The sequence below is a fragment of the Apodemus sylvaticus genome, chromosome 11 (genome assembly GCF_947179515.1).
Source record: "Apodemus sylvaticus chromosome 11, mApoSyl1.1, whole genome shotgun sequence".
NCBI lineage: Eukaryota > Metazoa > Chordata > Mammalia > Rodentia > Muridae > Apodemus > Apodemus sylvaticus.
Window position 1 is genome coordinate 67,389,359 of NC_067482.1, and position 10,327 is coordinate 67,399,685.

The 10,327-nt window shown below is 43.6% G+C and overlaps 1 protein-coding gene across 2 annotated transcripts in view; it reads right to left on the reverse strand.

Annotated features, from left to right (window-relative positions):
* Nucleotides 1-8,982, reverse strand: part of C1qtnf7 (C1q and TNF related 7) — a 105,510-nt gene extending 96,528 nt beyond the window's left edge. The window contains exon 1 of one of the 2 annotated variants that reach the window (XM_052199277.1): nt 8,802-8,982. Coding sequence is in view for 1 of the 2 variants with exons in the window: in XM_052199276.1 (XP_052055236.1) it covers nt 8,492-8,504 (13 nt within the window). In the remaining variant the exon portion in view is untranslated. The other variant, XM_052199276.1, reaches the window with a different exon arrangement.
* Between the last annotated feature and the right edge of the window lie 1,345 nt (nt 8,983-10,327).

Genomic DNA, 10,327 nt, shown 5'->3' on the forward strand with positions numbered 1-10,327 from the left:
ATGAAAATGGACTTGGCATGTATATGTATCATCAAAGGAACAGGTTATGGAACCTCCTCTGGGATAAGGCTACAAGAACATCTGTGAAGCCTGATTTTGGTTAAGACAATTGAGGTGGGAAGACAAAGCATAAAAATGGGCTCTGTTCCCTGGACTTGGGTCCTGGACTGAGCAAAAGGGAGAGGGCTAGTTGAGCATCAGCAACTGTTGCTCTCTCTTTCCTGACTGCAGTTGTACAAGCGACCTGCTGCTTCAGGCTCCTGCTGCCTTGACTTCACAGTCATGACTCACTGTCCTCTTGAACTATGAGGCAAAACAAACCCTTCTCCTTTAAGTTGCTTCTGTCAAGATACTTGTATCATAGTAACAAGAAATGTAAACATGATGGGAGATGTGGAGGTCATTTGAGACCTGGGGTTAAGGGAGCACACACACACACACACACACACACACACACACACACACACACCTTAAGTAAGCTGCAGAGCTCAGAGAAACATTCTTCCTATAAATAGAGATCCTAGAGAGTTGGGAGAAGGCAGGCAGAGGAAGGAGGACTTTCCCTTGCTATATAAGAAAGCATAAGGACAATCATAAACCTCAGTAACTCCCAGCTGCTGATATAATGAACTTTCTAGTGATCTGTAGATGACTTTATTAGGCATCAGCATTTTGCACCTGCTGCTATTAAAGCTGAAAGTAAGTGTATATCTGGTATGGAGTTTAAAAGTCCATTTGGATAGTGTTCATGCTTGACCTCAGGGGCAAATGTAGAACAAAGAGATGGTGTATTCAAGGACATGGTATGTAAATTTCTTCAAGAAGCAAGAGTTTTACATTACATCTCCTGACTACTTTAGAATTATATGAAGTTGCAGTTCTTTGGTAGGTAATAAGATGACTTGATATAATTCATTAATGGAAACGGTCTACCTTAGGAACCAAGGACTGGGGTTTATGGAGGAGGGTGGAAGGCATAAAGCTGACAAGGAGGGTACTCAAGAGGCAGAAACTCAAAGATCCCATTTCAATACTCTTGGTGCTGCTGTGACAGAATACGAGAGATTGGACAATTATGAGTAACAAAAATTAAGTTCTGGAGGCTAGATCAAAGATCCCTTATCTCATAAGGGAGGGCCTTGATGATGTTTTATCTTGTTTAGAAAGCAACAGGACATGAGCAATATGTACAACAGAACTTATCACAAGGAGAGCCTGTGCAGAGGGCATCAATACACTCAGTGCAGTGGAGTCCACTTGACCTATGCCTCCCATTAAGCTCTGGCTCTCAGCACTGTTGAATGGGACTTCAGCTTTCAAGACCTACATTTGGGGAACACATTGAAAACATAACATCCTCTAAATTCACACACAGAAACATGATCTTTATTGTAGAGTATACGAGGAAACGACAGTGATTCCGGAAACTGATGGAATGCCTTGGTAAACAAGCTGATGCCAAACCAGGTTAATGTCAAACTAGAGTTTAGAATGGAACGAAATAGGAATTACTTCATAAAGTCTTATGTAAGTTTGTTAATGTAGAAAAAAACCACAATACTCTTTAAAAAATCCTCAAATTTAAGGGGAAAAGCTGTTTGGAGGATGTTGGCCATTAGCTAGCAAATAGTGTTTTAATGACTGCTCTTAAATTTTGTCTGAGACCATCTGGTAGCAATGTGTTTCAGGGCGACAGTATCGGCCCTGGCTTTGCATTGCTGGTAGAACGCAGAGGCTCAAAGATGCATCAGTCTGATGCTTTTCCGTGAGTCAGCCGTTCATTAGTTAGGAAGTATTTTCTTCTCCCGAGTTACAGGCAGAAGGCCGAAGAGTGGATGAGAATTTGGTCTCTTTTCCAACTCTGCCTGGGATAACATCCTTTATCTTATTGTACTCTCTTCCATCAGAATGGATCATCCATCTGCCACCATACAGGTGAACTAGGAGGCAGGGCAATAAGCCATTTTGAATGCTTCTTACCACACTAAGGTGAAACTTTATTTCGACAGAAGAGCTCTATTTAAACGTATTTTAGAAACTATGGAGATGGCTCAGTGGTTACAAACACTGACTGCTCTTCTAGAGGGCTAAGCTTCTATTTATACCAGCTTATACCTGTACCTGTTTGAAACTCCAATGCCAGGGTACCCAATAGCTCCCGAGGCACCAGTCATGCCCCTGGTGCACAGATATATATCTGGACAAAACATCTATAACACACAAAACAAAATAATAAAACATTTCATTTTAACTGGAGGTAATTACTGAAGGATTAGCTAAGATCAGAGTTCTGCGTTGCTTAGCAAAAAAAAAAAAAAAAAAAATTAAGGTATTTCTTCTGGGATTCTGTGAGGCAGAGTAGAAAGTATGTGGCTACTTTTTGAGATAGTCTGGGAGTGAAAATACCTAGTCCATGGGCTGGAGAGATGGCTGAGTTGGTAAGGTGCCTGCCATGCAGACACGGGGACTTGAGTTCTAATTCTAGCATCCACCCATGTTTAGAAATCTGGAAATGATGTTGAGTGAGTGTGGTGGGGTGTTTGTGAAATCCCGATGCTGAGGAGGCAGAGACAGATCCTGGGGTGCAGTGGGCAGCCTCTCTAGCCTCCTCAGGCCCCTGAGAGACCCTTTCTCAAAGAATATAAAGGTGAATGGCTCTTGAGGAACAATATCCAAGTTGTCCTCTGGCCTCCAGAAGCACATGTGCTTGCAAACACACACACATGTGTGCAATTGCATCCTCACTAAAGTCCTTAGGCGAGTCTCTCACCTTTCCTTACTGAAAATCAAGGCTGATGTTGCCACTGTACGGGTGGAGTGCTGGCTCTGTAGACGCTTAAGAAGAGAGCACCATTAATGTGAACATGGTAATGTGAATACTTCCTTGGTGAAAGCTTGTAACTTTGAAGAATTTGTTTTATTAACTAGTGGGGTGTGCACATTTGCTGATGGTTATGTTTTATCTAAAGGTCACAGGACAGAATCACTTCCTGAAGTGTTGATTTATGTGCTGGGCTTCATCTCCACCACAGTATTTCAAGGATGCCGCCAGACTGTTCTTGCTTCTTTGTTCCAAGGAAAGAGAAAATTTTGCCTTTCTTTTCAGAGACATCCAGCTTCACAAGGACAACACCAAGCAACAGCCTAAACTGCAAAAGGAAAGAGGCCCTCGTGGGGGCTCCAATACTATACAGAGAACCTCAGGGAACTGATTTAAGCTGGGAGCAGGAGAGGTGGGCCTCCCCAGGGAAGGCACACTAATTATTTGTTCAGTGGCAAATGGTCAGCCTTGAAAACATACATACAATTAGTAGTATTATAGAAAACTCAACAGGTTATATTTAAGAATGTATACGTGTATATAGGAATACATGATGTTGCATGCAGTAACAGGTAATGAGAAAAAGAGGCCAAGAATTTGAAGGAGAGTTGGGAGGGGCCAGGGGGGAGGCTTAGAGAGAGGAAAGGAAGGGAAACGTGTAATTAAACTACCATCTCAAAAAAAAGTGTATATGGGGGAGGGCGAAGTGAAGGGGTTTAGATGAAAGGTTTTCCCAGATCTGCTAGACTTGGGCTGAAGAGTCTATGAGAAATCAATATGCCATTTTTGCCACTCTTTGTCATATCTCAGTGGCCAGGGCTGCCTAGTAATGCTCAGATTCTAGGCTTCCCCATCTTTTGAATGATTCCCAGTCCCCAGCCAGGGTTTGGAAGTGGGATTTGAAGGCTTAAGTTAAGGGCAATGTAGTCAAGAAGCTGCCTTAACTGCTGTGAACGATGTTTGCCCGAGGCCAGCGCCCGATCCTGGTGCTGTGGACGGTGGAACCGGCAGCACCAATAACGTTCCAAGTTCAGGCCTCGCTGGTGTGGACTTTGGGACTCAGATTTCCATTGTATTAAAGACAGTACAGGAATGTGACATTTCTTACAGATCTCCATTTGTAAATTAAGATTCTGGTCTGCACCATTTGTAAGGCGTTGGGGAATCAAGGAAAATTAACTCCTGATCTCTGAATGCCTTCACCTGGGGTATTGGGCATTGCAGAGGCTCATAAAGCAACTCCTGTGCACATCACTCAAAACTCAGAGAATGTGAAGCAAGCTGCTGTCAGAATCCTCAGACATAAGAGAGGCTATGTTTTTTGCAAAAGGCAGACAGCCAGGAGGAGGGACTTGAGTCCCTCCTGAAGGGATATTAAAACCAGCACCTCCACCATTGCATGCCAATGCCATTATTATGTAATTGCTATAACTTTAAACTCATAAAACTTTTGTAGAGTCAAAGGTTGTTTTGGAAATGTGCCTACTTGATACAAGGTAAGTCTGGAACTCAGTGATGGAACAGGGAACTGTAGAGTTCATGATTTCCATAAAAGTGCTTAGAATGTCATCTTCAGAAGCGTGGACTGGGAGGGCTCTCCAGGGCCAGCCTGCCCCTCCCACACTCCTCATTCTTTACCCCGCTGCACTCTACTGGAATTGAGGAGGACCACAGGGAATCGGATTGGTGAAGCCTGAGGGTTCCATTTCAAAGGCCACAGCGATGGGTTGGACTCTGTAGACTGGGCCTAGTGCATCCTTTTCCACACAATGTCTGCAAGAGCTTCGGCCATGGATGTCTCACTGTCTAGCTCCTAGCAAGGTTTTCTCTTTGATACCATCACACTGCTTTTATTATTTGCAAACATTTAATGGTTATTCCATGAAACAACAGCAACAACAACAACAATAATGCCCAAACCTTGTGTTCTGGCACTCAAGGTTTGCTGAGTGTCAATCTAGTGTCTGCAGCTCCTCCTCCCTGCTACTCCACCCTCTGTGGCTGCACTTCCGTTCTGTCTGTCAGGACTGCTCTCCCGCTTCTCCTCAGTTTGCTCCTGTACTGTTAGTGTCCAATGCCCCACCCACCAGTCTTCACTAGTCCTTTAGGGGATCATATTGCATGCTATCTGATTTGTGCACTCTTTCCTGGCCAGGGACCCAGGGCATCAGATGAAGTTCCGTTTGCAGTCACTCCCTGTTCCTTTAGTACTTAGACTCTGAAACTGTAGGATGTGTTTTGAGTTCCTCTGGGTCTTAAGTTTTCTCGTGTGTGTGGGGGGGATGAGTTTTCTTCTCCCACCTGAGGGATATAAGTTACACATGCTGATGGGATCAAGTGGGAGCCTCTGTATAAGCCAGGCGTTAAGGACCATGGCCGGCTCATCTGATTATTGGGAACTTCTCTTTCTGAAGTTTCATTTACTTGGAATCTCTTCTACAATCTCTAGAGCAGTGGTTGCAATTTGCATTTCAGATCTGTATTGCATATTGCCTCCTCTCCGTTTAGTTGGGAAGTCCCTGGAAGTTAGACAGAGGTTTCTGCTAACTTAGCATGGACACAATGCACCACCTCAGAAAGACTGAGGCTTCCATGGTCCACTCACTGACAGCACTTTTTACTTTTCTGCCACCTTTCCTTCTAAAAGTTAAAATCAGATATTATAAGTCAATTTTTCTTGGGCGTGAGTTGGATCTCAGGGGGGCTTCTGAAGAGGGCAGCCTGTGTAGTGGCCAGTGAAAACTGGTACAATTCTATTAAGTCTTGGCAAAGCTCATGCAGGGTAAGGACATTTATTCTCAGCTGATCAGTTTTTCAGCATGCATTCACGCTTATGTTTTTTAAGTTCGGGAAAACATTAGATTTTTATGATCCGGCTCACAGAGAGCCAGAGAACATGCTAATCAGCTAAAATAGAAAGTGGTCCTGCAGGAAACCCAGCTCGGAATTGCTGATCATAGCTGGCATTATCAAGCTGTCATGCCTAGACCCTCACATGGGCTCTCTAAGGCCATCCTCAGAATGCCCTCGGGAGACGAATACATTTGCTCTTCCCATCTAACAGGTGAAGACCCCGATATTTGAACGGGTCCAAGTTCATCCACAGGGTGCAGGCCGGGATTGGGTGTCTGACATCTGTGAAGTTGAAACCCTGCTTCACTGTGGTCTATAGCTTTCCATATCCCGGACGTTGCCTGACCAAGCCACACTCTGGGCTTTCCTCTAGCGAACAGAACAGCCGTAAAACCTGTTGCTGTGGAATGCACGCTGAGGAACAGAGTCACTACCCACATATTTCCCCATCGGAGAGCTGGGGTGACCTTCATACCTCTGTGCCAGGATACACCATCCTTTGACTTTCTTATGGGTAAGGACTCAGCCTCCAAAGTCTAGTTTGGAGGCTCCAAAGGCTGCTCTATATGATTCTTTGACACAAATGGACTGTTGTACAAGGCATTTCTGGGCCTTCTCCTATTGTTTACACTGCTGCTAATTTTAAGATTGCTTTTAAAGCATACTGTTAAGGTTCCTGGCACACAGTGGGGCCTCTAGAAAGGCTGTTGAAGAGCACGGAGCTACTTTTCTAGCCCTTCAGCCTTTGATAACTAAGCTCGTCTTGTCAAGTCCGGACTAACTTGAGGTGGATCTCTGTATGCCGACAGATTTAGCTAAGCCTGGTTCACACCAAAGCAGGTCAGACAGGTAGCTGGCATCGTCCCGACAGTTTAGTACTTAACCTTATTCCCACCAAACCTCACTTCCTGGAAGAAGCTGTTCCTTTCTCCCAGATTCTGTAACAAGGACACATTTAGATCACCTTGGGTTTCTGTCATCACGACCCTTTTGGAGACCACCTTGACTGGCTGCTTGCAAGGCATTATCTGTGTTTCACCCGAAAGCCCCCGTGTTTGAGTCTCGGAGGAGTCAGCTGGCTTGGGGTATTTTTGTTAACAACCCTGATTGCTTTTGTTTTCATCTTCACGGGGTGTGCGTTGGGTGGGGGTGTGCTCTTGGGCTCTGGGGTGGGGTCTGGCAAGTTTGGCTTCTAGAAACGCTGCCAGCCTCTGTGGGAGCCCATGATGAGAAGCCACGTCATGCCATACTGCGCATTTTTAGGCCACACCCATCCCCAGGGTCAGTTCAGGCGCCATGCAAGCGCTGGCCATCCAGCTCTCTAAGCTGCCGGCGATGAGGTCATGGGTGGGGTGCTGGAGACCCCCTCCAAATAGGGTGGGGGCTTTCTCTACAGCCCAGGGGTGGACCAGAAGGATTGGGAGAGAGGCTGTGGCGATAGTTTTGCATGTCTGACCGCCTGCTCCCTCCTTGTGATCTGTAGGCTGATGTGGGTAGAACAGAGGCAGAAAGAGAAATCAGGGAAGAGATGGAAGGGAGCTGTCTGTGAATTAGCCTTGTGGGCTACTTAGCCCACTAGTTAAGGGTGGAGGGAGGGAGCTAACAAATGTTGTCCCTCTACTACTTCTCCAGTCACCTTTTTGCTTTTATACAGTGTTGCCTTTACTCTGACCTTAATCACCAAGACCTCAAGGCAAGGGAAGTCACAGCAATCCTCATTATGTAACTAGACTTTGATGCAGAAAAAAAATAACAAGACAGTAAAGTGCTTTCTTTGCTGGAGACGGCGACTGTAGCAATCCCTCCCATTCCCTCCCAGACTTAACTGCCTTAATTGCTAATGTTTCTACACCAGTGGGCCTTGCAGACTGAGGTCACCTCCGTGTCCCAACCACCCCAGCTTTCTTTAACTTCTGCCTGTGAGCACATACATATGTGTGCACATGAAGCAATGGATGGAGGGCTCGGCTAAAAATTTTAGCCTGTAAGATCCCTCTTCTGATCTCAGTGAGTATCTGGCTTTTTTTTTTTCCACCTGGAATTCTGCCTTGAAAAAAATAGGAACTTGCTGATAACAGTTTCTCCTGAAAATAGAAAACGGCACAGAATGTTCACATGTCCCTCCACTCCAAGATGCTTCTCAGATGACCAATGCACAGAAAAACAGGAGAGCTATCTGAAGGCACAATAACAAGGCAATCACCCTTCTCAGATAAGGACATTCTCGGCCAACTTTGACTTAAGCTAAACATGTCACATTTGACTGTTTTGTTTTGTTTTACTCTCCAGGGAGATGAAATTAATATTAGTAACATTTTCGTAGGTTTTTACAACAAAGAGTCAAATGGTTTACTTAACTGTAAGAAAACATAGTCTACAAAACAGTAAGTCACAGTAACCACGACTGAGAGACGTTTTAGGATGTTACCACAATCTATGAGAAAGTTTTCCGAGTTCTAAGACTCTCAGCTCTGGAAGTCAAGTTTTGTAGAAAAATAAATACTGAAATTGGACCATACATTAGCCCACTGCCCATAAAACAGCTTATGCTCAAAGTCAGGGGTTTTGAGAGAGCCCTCCAACCTTTTCTAAGAGAAGCAGCATTTCCATACATAGACGCTCACTACATCAAGCGGAACAGAAAGTAGGAGAGACCGCTGTTGAGTCCATCCTCTGATTTATCATTTGTTGACATTCTATCCACACGTCCCTCCATCTCCTTACAAGTAGCTGTCTGTGGTTCTTCCTGCAAATATTTTGATAAAGTCCAAACAGGAGGAGAAAAGAGAAAGGCTGTAGTGCAAAACAATAGCTTACCTTTCCTGGGCATTGCTGGGTTCAAACGTCCTCCCCAAACATTAGACTTCCTTGCCTTGGTTCTCCCATGAATTTAGAAACCATTAAAAAATACTCAGGGTAGAAATCCGTTTATTCCTCAAGCTGCTCCCCAACAATGCAGGGAAGTGTCTTGAAGAAAAGTAGAGGATGTGTGCGGAGCGCCAGCTCATGCTGTCGTACGAAGTTCTGCAACCGTCTTTCTCAGTTTAAACAACCTCCCACTCCTTCTCCCAGGCACTTGCCAACTTCTATAATTTAAAGCAACTGCGATCCTTCCCATAATACTCACATTTCAAAGAGTTTACTATATACACTCGTTAGGAACGAGGAGAAGTGGGCTAGGTTCTTCTGCAAACCCCAGACGGAGGCAGATGCGAAGCAAGGGTCTCAGGTATCTGGAGGATTTCCTGTCTCTCCGCAGTCATCGCTGTTCGCGCTGTGTGGATTTGAGTCCCTGAAGCCTTTTCAAGTAGTATCTAGAGATTGACGGGCATCATTTCCTGAAGCACTCAGGAGAGTTTACCCAGCGAGTTAGGAAAGGGGCTAAACGAGTGGAACTGTGTTAACAGGCTTGTTTCTTTGTGATTTCACCTTAATTTATCACCAATGTTTTCATGAAACAGGAAAATACTTAAGATGATGCTATTTACATTTGTCTTGTTTAAGTATTAGTCCACATGTGTGTTATAAATCTAGGAAGGACATGTACTTTGTAAATTATGTCTATGCAATTGAATAAATCTTCTGATATTTTAGCCTGTAATAAGAATAAATCTTCTGACATTTTAGCTGGTGACTATATTTTACATTTTACTATACAGTTCTTCCCACTGTCAACACACACACACACACACACACACACACACAACACACATACACACACACACACACACGTACACACGAATTAAAATGACAACATCTTTTAAAGCATAGTTTAAATATTGATTTAAAAGTATTTTATGGTATATATCAAAACAGGTTTTGCTAAGTAACCTGTGCTCAGTAAATACTAATGGAGTGGTGCTTATGTTTATAGCAATAAACAATTTGTGCCAATTTTGATTTGCAAACATATTCCCCTTTAAAATGATTAATATTTCATAATTTATGTAGGAATCAACATAGGATAATGTATGACTTTGACAAACTTAATGACTATCCATGCAATAAAACTCCCTCAATGAATATAAAGCATCAGTTAGACCAATAAACCATTCAAGAATGAACAGAAACATTGACATGGACACATTCCATTAAGAATGCTCAGTGCACAGTATTATGCAAACCAGTTCAAAGGCTGTTGATCCTTCCCCAGTGTTTTAGAGTCCTTTCAAGTAACTATTACACAATAGGTAGCACTTAAAATATTTTATAGTCTATAAATAATAAGTACCAACAGAAATGACCTAAGCCCACAGAGAAATGAAGAGGCTTTAGGTTTTCTATATGAGAATCAGAGGAACAATGGGGCCTCCTTTGCTTGTGTTTCTCCTGGTGAGTGATCTCAAGGCAGAGCACAGCGTGGGGAACTGAGTTCACATGCTGGATCCTCATTCCCTGTAATCCTTAATGTGTTGCTTTACCTTAAACAACAAAAAAGCAAAATTTGGAAAGTATAAGTAACAATGTGTCAAACAGTGGTTTTTGTATATATGCATACCATCAAGAATTTGTTTGGTAAGTGCTAATCAGGTGCCCTTCTATGCAGTGGGGATTTAGTAAGTCATCTTATGATGTTTACCAGAGAAGCTAGCATGAGCATACTGACCAATGCCAAATAGGTGATAGACATGATACTGCTCTATCAAAATTCTT